Below are 27,090 nucleotides of genomic sequence, written 5' to 3'. Positions count from 1 at the left end.
AAATTGTTTTGTTATTTATTTTAAACAGTGTCAAGTATAACCTGTTAAGACTTTTCTTGGGGGTGGGAGTAGGGGAGGGAGTGTCTTTAAAAATTCTGTTAAATGTTAATGAAGATAACCAGAGAATGTTACATCAGGAGTAAAGATGATGTCTAAATAATGAGAAATTCAGGTACAAAAACAAACTTTATCTCTTCGGTGATGACTGGAGAAAATATGTGGAAATCAAAATAGGCAGTGGCAAAGGAAATATGCTACTTTTACTAATTAATGTGACTCTTTATAACAGAATGCCACATAATTCACTTTAATTGGTAGCTTACTGACCATATTTGATTAGGAGCTTAATACCAAAGAGCAGGAGTACTGCAGTTCAGGATTAAAGACTCAGTTATAAGAACTATGACAGGAAGTTTCTGTAGCACCTGCCTACACTACACGTTTACTAGGCTTTTACAATGCACAGTCTAGCTAAAAATGAGATTCTTCCCATGAAGATGCAAACGTGTGTTTTTCCAGTATAATTGTATTAACTGAACTAAGGGGAGGTTACTTACTGTAACTGATTGTTCTTTGAGATGTGTGGTCCCTATCTAGATTCCACCGTGGGTGCGCATGCACTCCATGCACTGAGCCAGACACTGCTTTCAACAATTCCGTCGACCTGCGTGCACACCTCATGTTGCCCATGTGGTCTTATATGTCTGCACGGGTTGGCCCCCACTCTCAGTTTCCTCTTACTCCTAGGCATCGAGCCCTAAGCAGAAAAGGGGGGGGGGGGGGCAGAACTGAAAACCAGATAGGGACCACACATCTCAAAGAACCATCAGTTATAGTAAGTAACCTCCTCTTCGAGTGATGGTCCCTATGTGGATTCCACCGTAGGAAGGGTAGCGAGCTGTAATCAGAATGGAGGCGGGGCTAGGGCTCTGTAGAGGCTAAAGTTTGCAGGACTGCAGTACCCACAGGTGCATCAATGGAGGTAGCATTAGCCAACGCATAGTGAGCTGTGAATGTACGCATGGAGGTCCATGATGCTGCTTTACAAATGTCCTACCAGGCAACGTTCTCAAGGAAGCCTGTTGTAGCCACCTGTGCCCTTGTGGAGTGTGTCCTGATGCTTGGTGGGAATTGGACACTAGAAAGGGAATAGCACTCTGTGATGCAGCAGACAATCCATATGCTGGGAAGAGAGCGCATGTCCCTTGCAGTGATGTACTATAGCCACAAAGAGCTTGGGTGATGTCCTGAAGGGACGAGTGCGATGGAGGTAAAAGGCCAGCACCTGTCTACCATTGATTGAGTGTAGGATTCTCTCCTTGTTGGAAGGATGAGGTTTGGGATAGAAAACAGAAAGGTGGCTAACTTGGTTAAACTGAAACTGGGAGGCTACTTTAGGAAGGAATTTAGGGTGAAGCCAGAGAGAGACATTGTCCTTGTGGAAGAAAGTAAAAGGGGGTTCTGCCATCATGGGTGCTAACTCACTAACCCAATGAGCTGAGGTAATAGTCACAAGGAAGACCACTTTCAAAGACAGGTGAGTAAGGAAACAGGAGAATAAGGGTTCAAAGAGTGGCCTCATGAATACAAGAAGGTCCCAGGCACAGGTGGGACTTCTTATGGTTGGGAACAAATTAAGCAAGCCTCATAAGAATCTAGTGACAGTCGGATGGCTAAAGACTGAGAATCCATCCACTGACGGGAGGAAACTACTAATGGCCACCAGATGAAACTTTATGGAGGAGTGCCCGAGGCTGGATTGTCGTAGATGGAAAAGGTAGTCTAGGACTCTTGGAACAGACATGCTGGATAAAGGATGATGACTGTTTGAAGCCCACTGAGTGAATCGTTGCCACTTAGCTTGATAACAGCTCTAGTTGCCGGACGTCAGCTGTGCGTAAGTACCTGTTGTACTGGGGAGGAAAAGGCATTATCTATCTCAGAGCCCCATCCAAAAACCATGCTGTGAGGTGGAGTGATGCTGGATTGAGGTGTTGGATGCATCCGTGTTGCTGTGTGAGATTTGGTAGGAGGGGAAGGATGATCAGGGGGCGGGTAGAGGGGGATAGCAGATCAGAGTACCAGTGTTGTCTGGGCCACGACAGAGTTCTGAGTATGACCCGTGCCCAATCTTGTTTCAGTTTGTGGCGCACCCGAGAATTAGCGGAACGGGTAGGAAGGCATATTGGAAAGGTGTAGTGGGATGAGGAAGGCATCTACCATCAACCTCTTTCCCAGTGAACCTCTGGAGTAGGAGAGAGAGAGCTTGTTAAGGCAAAGGTCGAGGCAAAAAGGTCCCACAAGAGGGCTCCCCGTTGTTGAAAGACGTCACAGAGAATGGGGTCGTGGAGCTCCCATTCATGAGAGAGATGGAAGGAGTGACTCAGTTTGTCTGCAAGGACATTGTCTGCCCCAGGTAAGAGTGTTGCCTGTAATGTTATGTTGTGTTTCAAACACCAGTTCCAGAGGCAAAACACTTCCTGGCATAAAGATAGGGATCTGGCTCCCCCTTGTTGGTTTACGTAGCAAACTGTCAACATGTTATCCGTTAGTAGCAGAACATGTCTGCCTCGGAGAAGAGGAAGGAGGTCGCCGCAAGCTCGTAGGACCGCTCTCATTCCTAGGATGTTGATATGCATCCATGCCTCCCTGGGGGACCATAATCCTTGAGTTGTACAGTCCTGCACATAAGCATCCCAACCCGCAAAGGATGCATGTGTCACTAATGTAGTAATTGGTTTGAGTTGATGGAACGTATGCCCACCAACATTTTGGTTGGGGTCCTACCACCATTTCAGGGGTGAAAACCATTTCACTCATGGGGAGAGGAAAACCCCTTTGTTAAGGTGGTCCCTTTAGGGATCCTAAACCATTCGTAGCCAATGCTGCAGAGGGCGCATATGAAGTCGAGTATGTTGGCTGTCTGATGTAGATGCTGCCATGTGTCCAAGAAGTGAGAGACACAGACAAACATGCATGCAAGGATTGTGTTGTAGTCGCATGATGATATTTGGGGAGAAACACCTGTGCCACGCGAGAATCTAGAGTGGCTCCAATGAACATGAGCTTTTTGGTAGGGATGAGGGTGGACTTTTCCTCATTGATACATACGCTGAGGTTGGTCAACGGGTCTTGTAAAATCTGAATGATCAATACCAGGCGTTCACGCCAGGGTGCCACTAATAACCAGTCATCTAGGTAGGGGAAGGAGTGGTCTAGTCATCCCATGTAGGCCACCACTACTGTGAAACTCTCTGTGAATAACCCATGGGGAGGTTGCTATCTCAAAGGGGAGGGCGTGGAACTGGTAGTGTGAATGTCCTATTTGGATGCGAATGAACTTGCGATGAGCAGGGTGGATGTCGATGTGGAAATAAGCATTTTTCATATCAAGAGCCGTGAACCAGGCCCCATGTTGAAGGGAAAGGGTGATTTGAGGTATCGTTACCATTCGGAAACAAAATTTGCAGATGAATTTGGTGAGTGCCCATAGGTCCAAAATGGGTCTGAGGTCTCAGCCTCTCTTGGAACAAGGAAGTAGGGGGAGTAGAATCTGTGGTCCTGGTATCTTGACAGAACTTGCTCTATGGCACCTTTTGAAGCAGAGACAACATTTCCTTGTGCAGGAGCTGAGTTTGGTCTGCACCCACCTTTGTGACCCGTGGTGGGTGATGAGGCAGAAAGGTGTGAAATTCTTTGAAACACCCCTGTCGTGCAATATCTAGGACCCACAGGTTGGTGGTGATCAGGCTCCAGTTGTCGTAAATGGGGCAAGACAATCTCCGAAGCGAGGAGGAGGGCCTGAGGCTGGATGTGGGAGAACTTTGTGGATCTTTGTGTGCAAGTAAAAAGTGCTGTCTTAGGCACTAATGAGAGGTAGAGGCTGCTGGGGTGGTAGCAGGGGAAAGTATAGGCCATTGTGAGCATTGCTAGCAGTGCTGCTGTTGCTCTTGTGGACGTGGTGGGATAAGGCTGGTAAAGTTGGTAAGTGGGCCTAGGTTCGTACCGGGGTCGATATAATTGTCTGTGTTGAAAACGTGTGGGGACTGAAATACAGAGGCCCAGAGAGCAAAGAGTAGCCCTGGAGTCCTTCAGTGAGTGTAGGCTTTCATCTATTTTATCACTACATAATAATGAGTCCCTCCTTAATATGAGACCTGAATCTAGCGATTGTGTCGCTGTATCTGCAACAATCACTACTGCCTGGAAAGAAATTCTGGACACCAGTTTGCCCTCCTCAGCTACAGCCTGGAATTCTGCACGTCTGTCTGCCGGTAGCGAGGCCTGGAATTCTGCCTGAAATCGTACTTAGCCAATATGACCTGATAGCTGGCTATACAGAACTGTAAGCCTGCCGACGAGTATATTTTGTGGCCTGGTCTGGGGAGGAAGCTCTAGTATGTTGCTGTCACCCTGAGTTTCTGTGACACAGGACATCTTCCGCAGGTAAACTGAGGGTTGTTGCCCTGCGTCTTAGAAAATCTTGACATTGGCCATGATCATCGGGTGGTGATGCGGATGGCGGGATAATGGCGTCATCTGATGACAACTAAACCCCTGTAGGAGGTGGTGGGTCCATCGGTCCCGTTGGATCCATCAGTCCCAGCAGTGCCATAGCCCATCGTTGTTCTCTGGATACCGACGGTGCTGTGTATATCGATGAAGGGTGGTATGTGGTGGCTTGATTATAATACAGATCCCATTCTTGCCAGTGTGGTCTGTGATCCGATCATGGTGGTGGACCTTGAGGGTCCTGGAACCATTGCTGTTGTGCTGGAACTTGCGTTGGCGCAATGTGGTGGACTGCATTCTGAGGAGAAGCGCTGTTCCAGTTCGGATGACCAGACAGTGTCTGACAGCTCTGACACCGGTGGTGCCATTGGTATGGACAGTGCCGACGGCAGCTGTGTCGACTGCTATGGTTGCGGAGCTGTTAGGGATTGCGGAGGTTGTGAGGCTGGTGGTTGATGCGGGGCTGGCGGTCCTGCTGGAGCCGCAAAACTCTGTTACCGGTTAGTGGTAAAGCAGTAATGGTTCATCATCTGGAGATAGTACCGGGTACTCTGTGTACCCTTGCGTGCGGAATCCTTCAATGGCTGTAATAATTCCGCTGTGGGGGTTAGCAGCGACAGTCGGCCCGGAGTGCAAGGTCCGCATCCAGTGGGCTCGGGGATGCTCCATAGTCTGAGGATGCCACGGAAGCAGCCGGACTAGCGGTGTGCTTTGATTTTCTGTCTGCTTTTGCCCTCTTGGGCGCTGGAGCTGCCAAATCCGCTTGCAACTTCTCACCCGACTGTTCGTGGCTCGGGGAGGAAACGCGGCATTTAGGGATGGTCCCTCTCAGGGATCCGCTGTTGTGCCCGTGACCATGTCTTATCAGACTTGGCCGGTGTTGTTGGCACTGCCAGTACGCACGCAGCTGCTGGAGCCGTCAGTACTGACGGATGCTCAGGTGAGTCCGCCAGTGCCACCTCCTGGTGTGCATGCAGGCACATAATTTCTTCCATCAGGAACTTGCGAAGTCTACATTGTCTCGCTTCTCGGGTTCTCAAATGGAAAGAGCGATAAATGAAGCACCATGAAACTATGTGGGATTCCCCCAAAAAGTACAAAAAGCATTGGTGCTCGTTGCTCACCGAGAAGGACCGAGGGAACGTGGCACAGTTTTTAAAACCAGCTTGCTTTGGCATACTCCCCACACAAAACAGGGTGGGGAAAAAACTTGGAGACTTATCTAATTCTAACTTCTAATTAACTTTTAATTTTGAAAAACTCTTTTTTCTTTCTTTTTTAAACACCAACTATGTTAAGACTAAGGGCTAACAACTATTTCTAATAAAAATGTTACTTGCTAAGCAGGATCTACAAAAAGATGGAGTTCCAACTCTAGCTACGGGGCGGTAAGAGGAAATTGAGGAGGCGTCGACCTGCGCAGGCAGACATACAAGACCTCGGACGTACCACGTGGGCAATGTGAGGCGTGCATATGGGTCAAAAGACACTGCTTTCAACAGCTCCGGCACATAGCACGCATACAAACCCACGGTGGAATCCACATCACTCGAAGAACTGAACTTGTATGGTGGACACTTCCTATTCTTATAAATAGGAATCAGAAAGGATCAAATACCCAGATAAGTTATATGATTAAAAAGGACACCCAACAACTTGAAATCTAATCAGCTCTGAAATATGAACTACAACTAAAATTTCAGGTTCCTATTTCTATCCCTGAGCTTCCTTCATCCCTGACAATTTTTTGACTTTACAATCTTGTTTGTTCTTCCCTCTTGTGCTGCTGTGTTAGAGAGCCACAAAAATAACAGGCAAAACCAAATGCCTAGATGAAATATAGTCACTAACTAAAACAAATACATTACCGAAATTCTACTGACTCATTACCGATGCTAGTACATACCAAAAAAAAAAAAAAAAGCAGTCAAAATTCTGTCCATTTCAACTTCATATTTCCCAAATAGTAAAGGTTATGTATTTCTATATAAAAGAAATTTTATTTTAATATGCTTCTTAAGTAGTGGAAAGAAAAGATATGAAAATGATATTTTCAATAATTTTCATTATTAAAGGTTAAAAGTGTAACTATAGAAAGTGAAATTAAATCATACGGAAGTCTAATTACATTTGAATTTCTGATTATCTAGTGTTTGAGGCCATCAATTAATTTGGTATTTTAAAAGGAAATAGTCATCTTCAAAAAAAAAAAAAAAAATCCCAAAAGATTCTTGGTCCTTTTAAAATTACACTTAATAGAATACACAGGAACTCCAGAAAGAACTAAGGCCCTGATCCTGATGCACATTCTTAACTTTATACTGTTCCAATAGCCCCAATGAAGTTAACAGAAGTAGAGTTGGCTGGAAAATGGAATTTCTGTCTCACAGAAAATTGTGTCCCAATTCAGGATGAGGAACAGTCAACACCTCAACAGGGCAAATTCTGAAAGATTCTGTTCTGGGAGAACTGAAACAATTTTTCTGTTTGACAACTACCTGTTTGGAAAGTTCTGGTCAAATTCACTTTCTTCTGCAGGTAGAAAGTTAAATTGACAAGAATCTTCAAAGTAGACTCAGCTGGACGCTGCATGCTCTCTGCTCCCCAATTCCCAATCCAGACTGCCTAAGAGTTGGAAGGCATAGCCTCCCCAACTCCCTCCAGCCTAGCAGAAGCTGATCCTCAGCTGCCTGCCAGAATGGCTCTTATCAATTCACTTTTCCCCTGACAACAGCCTTCTCATCACACAGTCAGGGTACCATCATTTATGTTTTCCAGCAAAACTGAAAATTTTCTCTCAGAAAATTTTAAGAAAAAGACAATGAAGAAAATTCCTGACCAGGGAACATTTGAAGTGTATAAAGTTAAATACATGCATAACTTTTTGCAGGATCTTAGCCTAAATAAGATCTGCAGTTCTCCTTAAAAGGAAACGGAAGCTTCATCCAGCACCAACTGAAGTCCCATTGACTTCAACAGGCACTGGAGCAGGCCCTAGAGGATTCATGGATTTTTAAGGCCAGAAGGGACCATTAGATCATCTAGTCAGATGAATAACTGTATAACATGTATAATAAGCCATAAAATATCATGATTAAACTGTATTTTACAGAAAGGAATCAGTCTTTATATAGACTCCATGAGACAGAGTTTGTTTCATTCTGATGGTAATTTGTTTCAATGGTTAACCAATCTCAGTTTAAAATTGTGCCTTATCTCTACTTTGAGTTGGTCTTGCTTTAATTTCTAGTCATTGTTTTTTGTTACACCTTTCTCCAGAAGATTAGAGAGCCCTTTTAATACCTGGTATTTTCTCCCCTCAAAAGTTCTTCGTGAAGCTCACACAACCTTCCTTGGACTCATTATTATAAAACCAATAAATGAAACATTTTATTTTACATTATATATTAGTACTCAAATTACAATTATTTTGCTTTTGGTAGAGCCAATATAAAGCCCTTTTCCCTCACTTCTCAATCATACTATGGACTATAAAACCATTTTCTAGAGCTCTTGAAAAAACTCTACCTGTCCAGTCGCTCCTTTGAGTAATATTCTTTGACTGAGCAAGTAAAATATAAACATTTATTATGATAACAGGTGATCAATTTGGGGGTTTTTTTTTTTGCATGCCTTAACTGGTTAGCTTCTCGGGTTTTACAAAGTTAATATAACAACTTCCCTATAATGATATGGGATGGGAGCTTTCAAATACTTTTGAAATCCAATGATATTTGGGGACCAAACTCTTTCAGGTTCCTTTGGAAATCCCAGGCAGGAATTGTTTAGTTCCAGAGTCTTAATAAATACTACCTTGTAGAGTGGCTGTTTAAAGTCTCACTGAAAATATTTTTTTAACATGTATTACTCTTTAAAGGTCTTAAAAGTTTTAAGAGTTTTCTTCAGCGTCCATCACCACAGCACTTACCTCAGATGGCTATATATGGCAATGGTGAGAGTGAAATATTGCTCAAAAATGACACACTTAAAAATAAAAAAACAGAAATATAACATCATATATGTTAATTATTCCTACCTTCCCATTCTCTATTTCCTAAGACTTGATGTGGATGGGCTTAATTCACAGTTATGTAATATTTAAAATGTATAAACTTAGTTTGTGAATTTCCTACTGATTTACATAATGCAATTTTCCATTTTGCCGATTCTACAGAAAGTTTGAAGTTCTGAATCTATACCTCCAATTATTTTATTTATTTATTTTTTGAAGAATTGTGTGCCTCTTTTCCACCTAGAAAAGTACTGAACAATGGTCTTTCCCTGCTTTTTGCAGTTCTGTAACCTTCTTGGTGAAACAAATAAAATTATTAGTGAACAGCATTTTGACAATGTGCACTAAAATCAATTTTTTCTATAATTAAGCAGAGGAAGAACCAATCACTTCTCACGGTCTTTTTAACTGCCAGCAGGAAAAGTTTAGTTAATATATGCAATTGGTGGATAAGTGACCCTCAAAATATTTCAGACTTTGCCTTTAAAAAATGAAAGTTCTGTTTAAGTTGCTCTGTTTGTTCAGAGCAAGAACTTTGGACTTACCTATGTTGACTGAAAACAAGGAACATCAGCCACATTCATGTATGCAATAATGAGAGACAATCTCTTGGAGGATGCACTAGATATTACCTGCAAAAACACTAACATTTGTCTCCACACAGCTTATAGAAATATCAACTATACTCCAGTTCGCCTCCATTTCAAGCTGGCTTGCACTGTACATATGAAACAAAGTAATCCACGAAAAGAAAAGGTAGGACATAACTATAGATATTTGTACCCAATTTATAATTAACCGATGAAGTTTTTTCATTGAGTCTTTTAGATTTTTATACAGAAGAAGGTTAAGATGAACCAAGTAATAATTTGAGACGTGAGTTTATATGCAAGTACCCCTCTCCCCACCACTTTATCAAAAACTCTTTTTACAGTAACAGAGAAGACTTATGGAAAAATGAGGGGAAGGGATAGTTTTTTAAAATAGATTATTATTTATTAATCCTAATTAAAATCTATTTAAATCTATCTACACACACAGGTTGATCAGCTTGGAAAGAGAGGTTTGAAGCTTCTTTGCCAAAAAGTTAGACTTGTCTCATTGATAGCATGGTCTGACTGTCACAATTCAATGGCTCTTTTCCTGATTCAAGTAAATTGAATTCTTCAATTTCTACTAAAGGAAGGGGAAAGTGACTCCAACAGTCTTACATATCCAACAGAGAGGTTATCAACTTAATAAACCTTACAGGAGAATCAATCTTACCTAGTGACCAATTTCCTACTTCCTTCGGAGCCTCTAAATTTCCGTCAGTAATTTCATCATCCAATTAATTATTTTTCATCCATACATGACAACAGTGTTGTACAGCTATTTGGTAGTTACGGCATTTTGTGAGGCTTGTTATTTTTTCCTCTCCATGTTGATCATGGGAATTTATTTTTTCATTGTCAGAGGCACATAGAGCATATCATGCTCATCTCTTACTCTTTTATAAATCCAAAAAACCAAAACAATGTTGTCCATTATCCACTTATTCCTGGATTCAGATTTATACAGTTATTCACTAAAGCACTCAGAAATATTTATTTTCAGATTTTTTTTTTTGTGGTACCATCACCAGGAGTGGTAATCAAAATAATCATTTTGCTGTTGCCAGTCTTTTTTAAGCCAGAATTTTCCTGCTATCTCCCCTGCATAATATGTCACTATTATGCTGGAAAAAAAGCTCAAGGTTTGAATAAACTATTCTACATGTGTACAGAATGCCTGTAGGAGACAGCATTTTGAGTGAACCCTTTTAAAATGTACCCTTTTCAACTGAGTCTATATTTCAGCAAGTTCCTTCTCCAAGCATCTTTTGTTAAATATTTTCTAATCCATCCCCTAGTTAAAGCTTCCATGATATCCCAAGTCACAACTGTGGTCAAAGTTTTTTCTCTATCCATATATTCAGTCAAGCATTTCATTATTTGGTATATAAATACTTATTCAGGAAGGTGGCCTCTATCATCTATTCAAGAGAACTGGGGTGGTAGGCATATTATGTACTGAAGCATGCAGTGCCATAATTCTAATTTCTATCATCTGGGACAATAAACCAACATCACCAAAACAAAGATCAGTGTGGAAAAAAAAAAATCCATGTAATACAGATAAAGTTTATCCTCCAAGGTATCAGATGGATATAATTATTTAAGAGTCTTGAGAGCTTTACTTTTCCCTCTCCATCAGTTGCATCCTACACACCTATTTATCATAATAATTACATTAAATATCTTTTCAAGGTAATAGCATAAAATAGTAGAGGGCTAATTCCCGAACACAATTTGACACAAAAAAAGCTAGATCATTCCTGTGTATTACATTGATATTTGCAAGTATTATTTTTAGTCCCTTCAGCTCCCAGTCACCAAAACAAACTTTCATTATAGATGTTGTTTTCTCAGCTTCCAAGATTGCATATGTACTCTTCAGTACCCAGAATAGAGAGCTGGACAAATTATGGGAGGGGGTGGGGGGGGGGTGTTTCACAGGCAATTCCTCCCCCACAAAAAATATTTTCAATTGAACAAAATGTTTCATTTCAACAAAATCAAAAGGTTTTGTTTAGATTGACCATTTTTAAGTGTTTGGGGTTTTTTTTAAATAAAATTAAATAAAGTTTTGAAACAAACAGTCATTTCAAACCAAAAAAATAAAATGTTTCAAAAACGTCTAAATGAAAAGTTTGATTTTTTTCTGATTTTGTTTATGTTTTTGTTTCTTTTAAACTGAAACAATCTGGAGAAACTGACACAAAAAAAGTTTACCCACTTCTAATCTGAAGTTGGAGATGGCCTCTCTTAACCTAGGGTGTTAAAGGCAATTTTTGAGTGAATGCTACTGTAACACCATGTCACATTGCAATTTTTGAGTGAATGCTACTGTAACACCATGTCACAGTCTCCAGAGTACTGAAGAATTTTAAATCTTTCTACAGTATTTTTCATCCTTTTAACATTATGTAAAAATATTCCTGAGCAACACTCCTTATAGTTGGTATCAAACTTCAGTCATAGCTCTCCCACATGAAATTTTATTTCCAATGTATATAAATTTTGATGTCTGCCTCATTTTACATAGTGATCAAATGTGACGTACATTTTTGGCTCAAACATATAAACGGTTTCAAAATTAATCTGTAACATGTCTATACATATAAAAAACCAACACTAAAAGAATGTTATTTAGGTTGCAGAGTCAAGCACTTGAAAATTAGAAAAAGCTAGATTTAGTTTGGACAGGCAGCCATAATTCTGCCCGCTGGCACATCCATCATACCCTGAATGGGGCAGGTGGCATACACAGAAATTAAAAAAGTATGTGATCATGAAATTAAACGCTGTATCAATGAATACACATGAGGGGAACAATAAAGGTTGCCTCGACAGCTTAAATCTGACATTTCCTAAATTCTGAGTGATTTACTTTGCAATCTTTTTGCATGTAATTCCCTAGAGTTATTATTTTAAAGGGAAAAGGGAAAAACAAATTCCATTATGTAGAACTGTAACAGCTTAGACATCATGCATCATCAGAGGAGTTTGAACCATGAACCTTGACACTACAATACAAACTCAAGTGGTATCAGTCACACAGCCTACATTAGCTGGTAGCAGAAGGCTGTTACTCCAGAGGGCAGGATGGACAACTAGGCCATGTGCTACATCTGGGAGGTTGCAAAAAGGATCCCAGCCCAGGAAACCCTTCTTTCCCCCACATATCCCTCTTGTTCCAGATGGTGTCAACTGGGACTACATGATGAGTCCTGATGTGGGAATTCCTTCACTACAGATGCTCTGGCATCTTTCAAGTGTTCCCACTACAGTGTACACTGCTGCTGCTGCAGCAGCAATGTCAGTCCTGCTTCAGATCAGTTATTTGAGCCAAAGTTTTGCTGAGGAATGCAAGCAACAGAAGGCAAGTGATGATTTTCAGTTTATATCTCAGCCAAAGTTGAATGGAATTTCACAGGAAAAAGAAAAGGCACTTCTGTAGCCTAAGGGATAGTCCCTCTGCTCAAAATCAAAGGCAAACAATGTAAGTCAGAGATTCTCAAAGATGTCACAATCTTTTATAGTCAACAGTTTTAGGGAACCTAGATCTAGGGGATGCTCACTTATAATAAATAAAGCCAAAAGTTAATGCAACATTAAAGTTACAAAAAATTTTAAAAAGCATAAAGGAAATAAGAGTCCTGTGGTAACTAACTAATAATCAGTATATATTTGCAGTATGTGGGAAATAGCCTACTAAATGAATAACTGAACACATACAGCATGTACAGTGTGGTTGACAATGTTAGTGAAGATTGAAGGGGTGAGTTCCTACCCTCACTAAGCGACTAGTTTAATAGGGTATGTTAATTTGCACTAGGAGAAATGCATTTTCCCCCAAGCAGTAAAGATAAAAAATAAAAATTTTGAAAAGTGCCAAAAGGACTTAGGAGCCAGTGTGGAACAGCTGCACTGGTAACCTAAATCAGGTTTTAAACCAATACAGTTAACCTGGTGCAAAAAGCTGTGTGAAATATCTGATCCTAACACCCTTAAATGATTTTGAAAGCTTTACCTAGGAATTTCACTTAGACAAACTTCAAATGTACAGAAAACTATGTAACACAAAATAGACATAGACATCCTGAAATGACAAGGACCGCAAATTTCATACCTACTATTTTCACTGGTGTTATGGCAGGGACATTTGGGGATGATTTTACTGTAGGTATGTATCAGTATCACAATCTCCCTCATACATACTATTCCAGTTGTAGCGTCTCTCACTGAGGCGCTCCAGATTAATGAGATGGTGCAGTTCTCATTCATACCTAAATGAATGTCATACAGGAGCAGGGGTTCGTTAGGTTTTGCTAAAGTTTCAGTAGATGCTCACTTAACACGCTCACGTGTTTTTTCCACTCACTTCACTTTTAATGTTTTTCCTCTATGGCTAGCTAAGAAACTCTCTCATGAAGGTTTAGCTACATGCCAAATAGAAAGTTTCTTTATTCAACCAATTTTGAGCTATTACTGAACAAGAGATTTAATTGAAAAAAAATGTAGCCTGATTTTCAGAGATGCTGAGCACATGTAGCTCCCATCAACTTTTAGGTGACTGCTCAACAGCTCTAAATATCAATTTTAAAAATAATTGGCTTGGAGTGTGTGTTTTTCTTTGCTCATAACTTAAATGACAATTTTCCTCACTCTCTAGAAAAGGCATGGCAAGTTTCAGCCCCAAGAGAAATACTGGTTAAAGAACTGTTAGAAAAGGGGTTAGTTTACCTGAAGACTGCAAGTAGCATTAACTATAGCATTTACTATCATTATGTGGAACTGTTTTCAAAACGACCCATATATTAATTCTTACAGTATTTATCCTTCAGGCAAAGGAGATTAGACCATGAAGATTTTGGCCTGCAGCAAAATTAGTTTTTTATTCAGTAATCCCAAAAATCAAGCAAATCAAAAACAAAGACTTTTTTTTTTTGATTCACGGATCAGTTTTGGAAAGTAGACACCTTTCTACTTTGGACTTTGAGGTAATATCTACATCCACCCAAAGCCAAACAATTTATATCAGGAACTTGCTTTCAAACATTTTTCTGAAAGTTGGTTGTTTTGGTTTTTTTTTTTTAAATAATTTTCAACTCTTGGCCGCTGCCAAAAATATAATTTCTGGTCCAAGGAACCCATGACCATTTCAGTGTCCAACTGCGTCAAAGCCAGGCTGGAAACAAATACTGGAATATCTGTGGAATCTGAGAATGGAAGTAATTTTCCAAACAATAAGTAATAATAACAAAAAGCACGTACATCTATCCCTGATTTTTCATAAGATATAAAATTTAAAAATCGGGTCATTCTGATTACATAATACCCCCACCACATTATCCTCCTCTTCCACCCTTACATGATGGTCTCATTTTAGTGAGATTTACCTATTGCAAGAACTAAAAAAAGCTAGAACTGGTTCAACACTATGAACATTTAAATTCTGAACTGCTATTTAATTTAACCTGTTCCCTTGTTATTTGTGAACATTCAAGCAAACAGAATTGTTTGAAAAAGTTTTTAGAGCTATACTGAATGTATGAACACCTATTTTTCACAGGAACAAGAGTATTTGTTACTTGCTATTATCCTGTTTTAAAATATTATCTCATCAAGAAGCAGAAAAATTCATTTCACCAATCACACACAGTGAATAAAGAACAGAGTGCCGTCTAACTGAAGTCTGCTACCAACCCAGAGACTAAAAGCTATTCATCCAGGCCATTCAGCAAACATATTAACAGAAATCAGAATGGGGCTACATTCTGAACAACCATTATTTGTAAAGAATCATTTGACCAGTTCTAACCATACATTATATGAAGTCACAACTTTCAAATGATATAATTTATTTGTAATATTTTTGTAGCACACAAAGGCCCAATCAGGATCATGGCCCTGATGTGGTAAGCACTATGAACCCAAACATATGGTCCCTGCCAGAAGCAGCTTACAAAGCATTTGTCTCGCTTAACTCTAAAACAAGAATACTGATGCTACAACAATGCTGGAATTGAAGTCAGTTTACAGAGAGAGACATATCAGAAAAATCTATTTTCTGAAATTGTATTTCCTGTCCCCTACTATTTGTTGTGTTTTCGAACATCAACTATGCAAGTCTCAAATGTTCAGCAAAACTGAAGTAAATCTCCCTCTCTGCCACAGCCCCATCTGTCTCTGACACCATAAGCAGCAGGTTTCCAAATTCAAGAGATATTAGAACTCAGTTAAATGTAAATGAATGAAATCTGAAAAAAGTAAGTTTCAGTACTTTCTTCCTTTAATTAAGCCATTGTAAGTCCTCCTAAATTTGAAACTAGATAAATGAAACCAAGTTTAAGGTCTTGAAACTTTGCTCTCTTCCCCCCACATAAAGAAACCTCTTAGAGTGTGTGTGTGGTTTTTTGTTTTTTTTTTTTTTTAATTAAAGTGACCAGTCTCTCATTAATTCACACCAATTCTAAATTTGACTGGCAGAACACCAAACAGTCCTTGTTTAAAATACTTATAACATACATACATATAATTTTCAGATATACCCACAAAAAAACTGCACAAGGTAAAGGTTTAAGTTCCTGGAGGAACTTACAATATACAGAAGTTTAAAATGTAAAAAAAACAGATTAGGATCTAATTTTAGCCCCATTCCCCAAGAGTTTATTTTTATAATGGGAACATTTTAAAAAGAACTATTCACTTTTAATTTTAACTATACAATTGTACTTCAAGACACAGCAAAAAAAAGTTAAGTACATCAGAAGAAGGAAGCCTGCCAAATAATCAGTGAAGCCTCTGAAAGATCAAGGTGCTAACGGAGCACTCCAGGAACACAAGGCCACTGCAGAAAAGCAGTGAATTCTTTGCATCAGTCTTCCCTGCAGAGGACGTGAGGGAGATTCACAAACCTGAGCCATTCTTTTTAGGTGACAAATCTGATGAACTGTCTCAGACTGAGGTGTCAACAGAAAAGGTTTTGGAACAAATTCATAAGTTAAAAAACAGTAAGTCACCAGAACGAGGCGGTATTCACCCAAGAGTTCTGAAGGAACTCAAATATGAAAATGCAGAACTGCTAACTGGGGTATGTAACCTAGCACTTAAATCAGCTTCTGTACCAGATGACTGGCAGATAGCTAATGGGAGGCTGAATTTTAAAACAGGCTCCCGAGGCAATCCTGGCAGTTACACGCCAGCAGGTCTAACTTCAGTACCCGACAAATTGGTTGAAACTATAGTAAAGAACAGAATTATCAGACACATGCATGACCATGACATGTTGGGGAAGAGTCAACACAGATTTTGTAAAGGGAAATCATGCCTCAATAATTTATTAGAATTCTTTGAGAGTGTCAACAAATGTGTACAAGGATGATCCACTGGATACAGTGTACTTGGACTTTCAGAAAGTCTTTGACTAGGTCCCTCACCAAAGGCTCTTAAGCAAACTAACTTGCATAAGGGAATGGCCTCTCATGGATCAGTAACTTGTTAGAAGACAGGAAACAAAAGGGTAAGAATAAATGGTCAGTTTTCAGAATGGAGAGAGGTGAATAGTGGTGTCCCCCAAAAATCTGTACTAGGACCAGTGCTGTTCAGCATACTCATAAATTATCGAGAAAAAAGGGGTAAGCAGGGGGTGACAAAGTCTGTAGATGATATCAAATTACTCAAGATACTTATGACCAAAGCAAACTATTAAGAGTTACAAAGGGATCTCACAAAAGTGAGCAACTGGGCAAGAAAGCGTAGATGAAATGCAAAGTAATGCACATTGGAAAATATAATCCCTACTATACATAAAAATAATGGGGTCTAAATTAGCTGTTACCACTTAAGAAAGAGATCTTGAGTCTTTATGAGTTGCTTTCTGAAAACATTAATTTAATGTGCAAGAGCAGTCAAAAAAGCTAACTATGCTAGGAACCATCAGAAAAGGGATAGATAATAAACCAGAAAATATCATGCTACTATATAAATCCATGGTACGCCCCTCACCTTCAAGACTGTGTGCAGTTCTGGTCACCTTATCTCAAAAAGATACGTCAGAATTTGAAAAAGTACAGAGAAGGGCAACAAAAATGATTAGGAGTATAGAACAGCTTCCATATGAGGAGAGATCTAAAAGACTGGGCCTGTTCAGTTTAAAAAAAGAGACTGAGGTGAGATATGACAGAGGTCTATAAAATTGTGACTGGTGTAGAAAAAGTGAATAAGTGTTATTTACTCCTTCATATAACGTAAGAACCAGGGGACACCCAATGAAATTTAATTGAAGGCCAAAACTGGATTCTAAACTGGATTTAAAAAAAAGAATTAGATAAATTCATGGCAGATAGGTCCATCACTGCTTTGGGTGTCCATAACCTCTGACTGCTAAAAGCTGGGAACAGATGACAGGGGATGGATCACTGCATGAATTTCCCCATTCTGTTCATTCGTTCTGAAGCATTTGGCCCCAGCCACTGTTGGAAGACTGGTTATTGAGCTGGGTGGACTCACCCAGTATCGCCATTCTTATCTTCTAATGTACATGTATTCATGTCAATGTGTTAATGGCACAGAGCTTTTGGTCCCATGCCTAATAATTCATTTCAGATGCACTGTTTAAGTCATTAGAGCAGAGCTCTACAGTTTACTGGTTAATTTCAAAAAGAAATCTGCACAGCACCAAAGGGTGATTCTTGACAGCCTTGAAAAACATTATTGCACAGTGAGATATCAAACAGAAGATTTAGGAACAGCCGCATGAAACTCTACCTCATTGAGCCAAAGTACTGCCTCAGAGTGCTTCCTGTACTATTTGGAAAACATCCTACAGCATACTAAAATTGAGTGGGCACAGGATGTCCAGTTCAACAGAAGCCACAAATATTGATGGTCTAGAGATGAGATTTTAAGGGAATTTCAACTTTTATTTAAAGTATTTAATTTACTAATTTCAAAAAATTCTTCTTTTTCTAATACAGGATTATATAAAAGCATGTAAAAGTATTTTGATTAATTCCTGTATTAAAATGTTTTATGTTGTTTTTTTTTCCTGCTGATTTAAGGGTCTTTCCACAGTAAGGAACAGTATTTGGATCACAAAACAGGCTTAGGCTCACTCTCCTCCTCTTCACCTTCCTCTTTTCAGAGAAAGACTTAGGGAAAAACACACCAGCAAGCTCTGCTCAAAGTAATGCATAGAATGATACGGTGCTAAATGCACAGGACAATAAGAATAATTTATCAAGAGACCAGTGGGGTTGACTAGATACAAAAGCTATCATATGCAAAAAGGTGATTTTCATGTGGGTGTCCTTTTAAAAAGCACAGCTAAGAAAGGAAAGTCAGGCACACTCAGAAAAGCACTTAAGTCTGTGCTTAAGTGCTTTCTTGAAATGAGGTGAAGTTAAGCGGGTGGTATTTTTACTATTCTGAATTGGGGCCTACGTGAGAAAATTAAAAGGGCATACACAGATTTACAGCTTGGAAGAAAACTGACTGCTGGATCCAACAATGAAAGCAGGATTTAGGCGGGGAGGGAATGACGATCCTTCAATTTCCATGGGAAAGCATGTTGTGTGTTTTTAACTACAAGTTCCAAAAGTAATCCAACATGCACAATTCACATATTAGGGCACCTACCTTTTCCCATTTTTTTCCTTTGTTGCTTAAGTCTCTTATTATGCAGTTTTTCAAACTTTCATTCATTCTTTATCTATAGAACCTATGACAAATGTATATTCAAAGGGACATACAGCAAAATTTAAACAAAAAATTCTTTGATTGTTTGCTTACCTCTGAGGGGGAATATAAGGAGCAGATACTGTTGGCATAGCTGTACAGGGTTCAACCACTGATTTCTTGGCCTTTTTTGTCTTTTTTCTGACTTTTGATGTAGACCTTGCAGTTCTGACTGATCCCTCTTTTCTACATACACCATTTTTCACATCAGCTTCTCCATAAATATTTAGAGGTCTCCGTATACAACCTGGTGGAGTATGTACATCACAATAGGCAGTCTTTTTTACAGAGAATGTTGTCCCACTGCCAGTTAATTCTTTCACAGGTTCCATTTTCATATACAAACCAGCCTTTTGAGCACATGTCACATGGAATGCTGTGTAACAGTTCGCTTTGTGGCACTGGATGCAGGCACCAACACCTTTCTGTTTACAGAGGTAGCATGTTAACTTCCATCTGGCTGGGGGAATGTTTCTGACACCATCAATTGGCTCAATAAAAACTGTATTGGCAAATCCAACTTCTGGAATCCACAAAGCACACACAACATGTCCCCAACGGTCATCATCAGTCTTTTTAAAGGCACCTCCCTTGTTTGGGCACAGTACACAGTCTACAGGCCGGGCATGGGACTGCAAACAGCGTCTGCAGAGCCACTGACCCTCAGGTATATATGGCACCCCATAGCACTCCTGATGCACTGCTAAATTACACATATCACAAAATAGGATTACATTGCTGTTCTGACATTCACCATCCATGCATATACAACACACTGCATCTTCATCAATTAAAGACTGATGATCACCCTGTTTTTGGTTCTCACAATAAGACTCTTTTTCAAACCTGTCCATAAGGAATTCAAACATATTTTGTGACACAACTGACACTCCATCACTTTTTCGCTTTTCATTTATTATTTCTAACCATGCATAATCTTCTTCATCCATGTCATACTCCACTTCATTGTCTAGTTCTTCTGCTGACTTTTCAATGAATTTATAATAAACTGGAGGTCTCCGGGGGGCAGAAGGTGGACTGTACTCAACAATACGTACTTTTGGTTCTGGAAGAGGACTTGTTGTAGCAGGTATACCGTGTGCACTTGGAAGAGCTTCATTTTTCTTTTTCACTTTGTTGTTTTTATGCCGCTTGGATCTCAGACAAATTGGTGGTCTCTCACTATTTTCTTTATTGCTGTTGCATTCACTCATTTCTTGCGCTGTAAGATCATCTTCTAATATAATCTCTAACGGATCAAAAATACTGATCCTGTGCAGGCGACCTTCAATTTCTATTTCAACCATTCTTTGAGCTTGAGCATATGTCAAAGTTTCTCGTGTAGGGGAGTGTTTAATACTGCATGGGGAAGAAGAATGCCTTGCCGCAGATACTCGATGGCATCTTCCTTTTCTCCTCATTTGGTAATGATTACCTAAAATTATAACCAGAGTTATGATGCTGCATTTTAAATATTTACCTCTCTTGCTAGAGTATAAAAATAAATACAGTAAAAAAGGAGTTAGTTTAAGTTTTGTATTATCCATTGATATGCAAGCCTTACATTTATGCAATGTTTGTACTCAAAACAAAATTTGACTACCCTAACTTCCAAAGACACACCAGTGAGTAACACATTTAGCATTACTCCAAATACAAATATCTTGATAGCTTGTTGGAATGAATTTCAGTAATTTTCTACATTAAAAGAGACCCCTCAGTGACAAATTAATAAAATATAACGAATTTACACCTGTAGTTGTGTAAAGCTACTGGAAGCCAATCAAACTGAAGCAATTCAACGCTGGCACAGAGGAATTGTTGCCAATGCCCACCCACCAAAGGATTAAACTTGTTCCATAAGGTAACAGAAGTAGTCATTGTAATAGAAAATTACCATTGCATACAGGCCTTGGAAAACAAAGTGCTGGTTTCATGATGTAAAGCTTATTCAGCAGCAGTCTGAATAAGAAATATTCCAGAAATATTTTTGCACAAAGGGCAATTATGATCAGAAAAGTAATTATGTAAACATTGCATTTGCTTTAACAAATCTGCCTTCTATGTGTGTTCAGAATTATATCTACTTACAGTCAGTATGTTTACACTTAGCTAAAGTAAACCTTAACGATGTAAGGTTTATGTTATTTCCTCACATATATCACTATTTATATTGTAAACTCTTTGGGGCGGGAGCTGGTCTTCTACGTTTTCATAGGTGCACTATCAGATAATATTAGTGACAAAGATGATAATTATTACCATCATACATTTTATTTAGCGCTCCATAGCCCATATTGCTGTGGAAAAGCATATTCCATTCTGGACCATGTATCATCAAGACAACTATGTATTATGGTTCAATACCAAAACTTCTACCACTAATGGAAATGCAAATTGAGAACAACTTTAATTTTAGCTCTCAGCCTGGGTTTTTGGGGCTGCCAATTAGCAAAAAACCCCATCATTTCACTTTTAAAATGAACATTTGATCTGAAAGAAACCTCCAATGCCCTTTCCAGAGAGATTCTCAAGAGCAAATCACCATTTTATGACTTGTAAATAGCATTGCTAAAATTCTATTAACTTTAAAATTATACACAGCCAGCTTCGGCTGGATTTGAACCAGTGACCTAGGGAAAGAAACACTCATTTTTAGCTCCAAGATCTACTGGAATAAAGTATTGCAGCTGTATCATAAGGGGAGCTGTACCAATAAGATTGTAAAGAGGGAAAACTAAGCATCCTGGCTAGATTGGCCCATATAACAGAGTCTGTAATCTGAAAGATTACTAAAATTAAAATTGTGGGCTGCCATATTTGTATCTTTTTCAGCACAGGTCTGCCCAGCTGACCAAATGAACAAATACAAATTTTCTCCCTTGCAGCCCTGTAAACTCAACCTAGCATCTGGAAGTCATGGTAGATATTATATTATCTTATTTTTAGAGCACTTTGAAAACCAACTGTTAGACAATAAGCGAATCTCAAACTTACGAACAGCAAAGCTCTTGGTGCCCTATAATTAAATTTCTTGAGCTCCCATGACCACCATTCTGACTTGCTAGCTAAACCATACCAGCCCTGATCAAGTCAGGAATTACACACGAGGGAGTCAGTACAGTCTGCAGAATAAATACTTCAGTAACTGATAGTATGCCTACCAAAATATTGGGCAAATACATGTCTATTCTCTCCCCATCAGCTTCACCATACTTCTATTTTGTTCTTGAAAAGTTGACACAAAATTTACTATTACCTATAAATTCAAAGGCAAACCTTAAATACAATGCTTTGCTCCCCCATGGTGCCAAGTCCTTCATATACCTGATGATTTGCAGCACAAAGATAAGGTGGGCTATATCAATCAGGTAATATCAGACCACATACCTTACCCTTCCAATATCTTGCTCGCACTGTGGAAAAAAATGGCCTCATTTTTAAAAAAAAAAAAGAAAGAAAGAAAGAAAAAAAAACAAACCAGCCTGAATTAAAGTTTTCTTGTTTTTGTGGATGTAATATTGTGTGTTATTTAAACAATTTTGTGTTAAAGTCAAACACAACTGTATTAAAAACATGTTTTCTAACACAAACCCAAAAAAAGCAATATTCAGTGCACAGTCACTACAGGGCAATAATTGATTTCCATTGTACTTAGGTAATGGACAAAAAAATAATGGGGAAGATTTTTCTCCTTTTGTGAATTTGCATGAAACATTTAATAGGGTTATCTGTCAGGATAAATGTATCAAACGATTGTGAAGCAATCTGATACCTACTGATGAAAAGCACTATATAAAAGTTAGGTATCATTATTTTGTAAAGCAACATTTCATTGAATGTGTCAGTTTCCAGCCACAGAACAGATGAATCCACTAATATTTGCTATAGTAGATCCAATAACTAGATATAAAGGGAGTGACAATTTAGTTTAAGCCCTAAATTTAGTTACCATAATCTCACAAGCAAGAGTGAGTTCAGGAGTAGGGAAATATAAAATGGCCACTCTACATTTCAATAAAAATGTATATGTCTTTGACTGTTTGCTTATATTTTGTTAAGTCTTTTATCAATGTGTTAGTGCAAGAGAACCTGACACTGAAATTGACCAATTCAGTTTCATTTTTTAAGATGATAAACAGCACAATAGATGAAGAGTAAATAGATCTTTTTTAAAATTCAGTTTTAATAATCCAACATATAAATATTCGGTGTTAATGTTACTCTAATTTGGACTATAAAAGGCATTTGTGTACATCCACCTATGTTTATATACACAATAACCACACCTACAAAATCATGGAGGTCCATTACCTCATACTGGAAAAGAGGGGCAGTGGTTGTTATGACTGACTACAGAGGATGCTCTGCCATTTGTCAATATCCTATTCATTGTTCTTTCATATATTTTAATATGGGAAAAAAACAATGTACATTAATTTCCAAGCCAAAAAACAGAATTTCTCAAGCACAGTGGCAACCAGCTGATGGAACAGGAAGCACTTATCTCAAAATATAAGTAGCCTTCCTCCCAGACTTAGTGCAACATGTCATAAATCCTAAATAAAGAAAGGAATCTGCAACAAAGTGATGAAAAAATACACCTCCCAATAATGAGACTGGGACAATTATTGTTCATATGCTTAAGCACCTTCTCTTACATTTAGATTATTTTTGCCCAATCTGAAAATAGATGGCAATTTAACAATGTACACTAAAAAGGAAAATAGTAAGAATGGGGTGGAGGAAGCACACTACATGTGGAAGTAGTATTGAGATTATCTGTCCTAATTTTGCAGATGCCTAGTTTGGGTTTCTAAAAGTGCCTTGGGACCCTAATGCATAATCTTCTAGTCCCATATTAACAATAAGGGTTGCTAACCTTACCATAAAACAGGAAGAATTCCTAATATGCTCAGGTTGGGGGCATTCTTTCTCCCTTTTAAAGCAGACCAAAGGCTACAGAAGATGATGAAATGCTCTCCATAGAGCTACTGTTTTTCTTAGAATGACAATTTGCTGAGAAACTATAATACAGGAGATAGTTTCCATTATCATGACAAAAAGGTGAAGATGCAGCTGTTTATATGGAATGAAGGTTATGGGGCTGAAGCACTGTAAGGGGACAGGTGAGGGGAGAGCAGATTAGACCTATGGGGCAGCACTTGTATGAACCTTTGTAAAGGCTGCAAATTCCCTTTGCAAACCTTCAGTGAATACTGCACTTGCCACTCTCCTTCTCCCTCATGTATTTGTGTTTGGTCCCTGGCTCCCTTGTTGTGTCAAGAGAGATCAACCATTCCATTCATGGTTCTCAACAAGCATCTTTCTGGGTACCATCACGAAGAGATCATAGAATATTAGAGTTGGAAGGGACCTCAGGAGGTCATCTAGTCCAACCCCCTGCTCAAAGCAGGACTAACCTCAACTATATCATCCCAACCAGGGCTTTGTCAAGCCTCAGCTTAAAAACCTCTAAGGATGGAGATTCCACCACCTCCCTAGGTAACTCATTCCAGTGCTTCACCACCTTCCTAGTGAAAAACGTTTTCCTAATATCCAACCTAGACCTCCCGCCCTGCAACTTGAGACCGTTGCTCCTTGTTCTGTCATCTGCCACCACCGAGAACAGCCTAGCCCCATCCTCCCTGGAACCCCCTTTTTGAGATGGGCACAAAGAAACTACCAAGGATGCTGCAAAGAGCCCATTAGTACCAGACCATAAGGGAGAGCAAACAGACATTTCCAGCATACTTGTGCAGAGAGGATACCAGCAGCCTCAGCCCATAGAGTCAGAACACCCTCTCAAGACTAGCCATATTGAGTCTCAGAAAGACAGTGCCTCAACCCCAGAGAATTCATTCGATCCCGTAAGTGAAAACACCCATTTTAGGCCTAGGCTAGCCCACCTGACACCACCAAACCTAACATTTCCTGGGTCTCCCCGAACCGGGAACGGAGATAACCGGCACCATTCAGCAAACTAGCTCCTTCTCTACCCCGCCGCCCTGCCAAGGCTCACTCGCCCGAGGCTCTTCCAGAATGGTTTCCTCCCCCAGCTCCTACCCTCTCCCCCCCCACACACACACGCAATGGATGGTTCCTGCCCACACCCTGTTCCAGCACGAACGCTTCCTGCCCACGCCCATCAACGCTCCAACCCAGTCAGCCCCCGCGCAAATGGTTCCTGCCCGGTCCGTCACCCCCGCGTGAATGGTTCCTGCCCAGGCCCGTCAACTCCAGCCCTTCCCAAGCCTCGCCCCACCCCCCACCCCGACAATACTCGGCCCACCAACATGGCGTCCAACAAAACAGCTTGCGCTGCGCCCTCCCCCGCCCGCTGTGCCGGGCCGCCTCCGCCCGCTCCCGCCTCTAAGCCCCGCTCGCTAGGCCCGGCCCCACCGAGCCACACTCCCGCGGATCCCGGCCCCGCTCTCCCGCCCGGCCGCACTCACGCTGTGGGAGCCGCCGGAGCGCGGCTGACAGACCCTCCTGCTCCTCGTCTCCGGGCCGACGCTGCGGCCAGTCTAATGGCGGGGGAGGCCCCACGGGTGCCGCTGCCTGGTCCCGCTCCCAGCAGCCCCGGGCTGCCAAGACGACGCTGGGCTGCCGCGCTGCCTTTGGGCTGCCGGCGGCGGGTGCGGGGCTCGTGCTCGGCCGGGCCAGGCCGGGCGCGGCGCATTCGGGAGGCGCGGAGCTGGGCGCAGTCCGGCTGCGGGCTCGGCGCTCCGTCTTAGGGCTGAGAACCTCCCCTCCCCCCTCGGCACAAACAATGCGGCTTCACCACAGCGCTGCGCCGGCGGGGGGGGGGAGCGGGGGACGGGAGGGACGTGAGAGCGCCAGTCCCAGGCACCGCCCCGCCGCCGCCGTGGGGGAGGGGCCTCCCCTGCGCTCTAGCCTCCCCTGCCAGCTGCGCCTGTCTGTGTTGCACTGAGGCGGCCCCCCAGGGGAGCGGCTCCCCCTGACACGGGCCAGCCGGGCAGGCGCTCCTGCCAACCTCAACAGAGCCAAAGTCATGCGGCGGCCCTTCCAAAAAGCACGATGGGCCTCAAATAGCAGGGAGGAGGGAAAGGAAATCACCGCGGGTGTTTTACTTCGGCTTTTAACTTTTTCAGTCCCCTCCCTGCGTGGGGGAGGGAGAAGGGGATTGAGAATTTCAGGTAGAAAAGTCCAATTTTAATCCACAGAAAATGCACGTCTCTCCCTGGCTACTGGGGGGAGCCTCCACTTCCCCTCACCCTAGATCAGGCCTTATCAGCCAGTTCCTATTACTGCCTTGGCCCACTGCTACACTTTTCTCTGCCTCACTACACTTCTCTACGTGGGATCCATAACAGCCAGTTTGTGATTTTCCCCAGTCCCTGACTTGCAGCCTCCTATCCCAGGATCCTCTCTCAGCTCTAGCCCCATATACATGGCAGCCTGGGCAGGGCAAGTCTGTGGCCTGACATATACAGCTCTGCCTCCATGCCCAGCCCTGAAAATTGTGGGATCAGAAGAGCATCTTGTGTAATTGGGACAGCTCCACCTGCAGGCACCAAAATCCTGTGACTCATTCATGGAGGTCACAAAAGTCACAGATTCCATGACTTTCCGCAACCTCCATGACTTTTGCAGCTGCAGCCCCAGGACCAGTCCCACTGACCACTGCTGGGATGGCCCCAGGGCCAGCCAAACCAGAAGCCGCTGCAGCAGTTGGCCCCAGGGACCGCCTGAACAGCAGGTGATTGGGGGCAGTCATCCACCAAAGCAGGGGACAGCCATCAACCCCCAGAGCAGCAGCACCTCCTCTCCCCCCCCCCCCCCCCCCCCCCCAGGAGCAGCTAAGATTTAGTCAGTGGTATTTATAGTAAAAGTCATGGACAGGTCACGGTCCCATGAATTTTTGTTTATTATCTGTGATCTGTCCATGACTTTTACTAAAAATACCCGTGCCTAAATCTTAGCCTTACTCATGATCACTTCATGTAAGTTGGCAACACTTCTTCCCCCTGGCAGTTTGGAGGGGATTCTTCCCCCCACCCTCACTACTCCCGCTGGGGGAACTGCCATTCTATCCTTTCTGTCTCCCACCCCCCCATCACTGTCCTCTGCATCCCTCTCAGTCTCCATCCTGCAGCATGGCAAACCCTAAATCTGCTCCTGCTCCCTCTTATTCACTTTTCCACTTTTCACAGTGTTTCTGCTCCTTCTCAGAGTCCCTGTGTCCTGTCTAGCCCTCTGGGTCATAGAGTGGTAATCATT

At 41.2% G+C, this 27,090-nt stretch overlaps 1 protein-coding gene across 4 annotated transcripts in view; it reads right to left on the bottom strand.

Annotated features, from left to right (window-relative positions):
* Nucleotides 1-26,439, bottom strand: part of BRD1 (bromodomain containing 1) — a 118,615-nt gene extending 92,176 nt beyond the window's left edge. For 3 of the 4 annotated variants that reach the window (XM_067564374.1, XM_067564376.1, XM_067564377.1), the window contains exon 1: nt 18,901-20,703. In XM_067564374.1, the coding sequence (XP_067420475.1) occupies nt 18,901-20,393 (1,493 nt within the window). In that variant the 5' untranslated portion in view covers nt 20,394-20,703. Of the gene's footprint in view, nt 1-18,900; nt 20,704-25,301 lie in introns of those variants that run through there. The other variant, XM_067564375.1, reaches the window with a different exon arrangement.
* Between the last annotated feature and the right edge of the window lie 651 nt (nt 26,440-27,090).

The sequence above is a fragment of the Emydura macquarii genome, unplaced genomic scaffold (genome assembly GCF_026122565.2).
Source record: "Emydura macquarii macquarii isolate MOO-44397 ecotype Brisbane River unplaced genomic scaffold, CSIRO-AGI_Emac_v2 contig_2636, whole genome shotgun sequence".
In the NCBI taxonomy this organism is placed as follows: Eukaryota; Metazoa; Chordata; order Testudines; family Chelidae; genus Emydura; species Emydura macquarii.
Note: the sequence above shows the minus strand (reverse complement) of the source record. Positions and strands in the feature narration are given on the sequence as shown.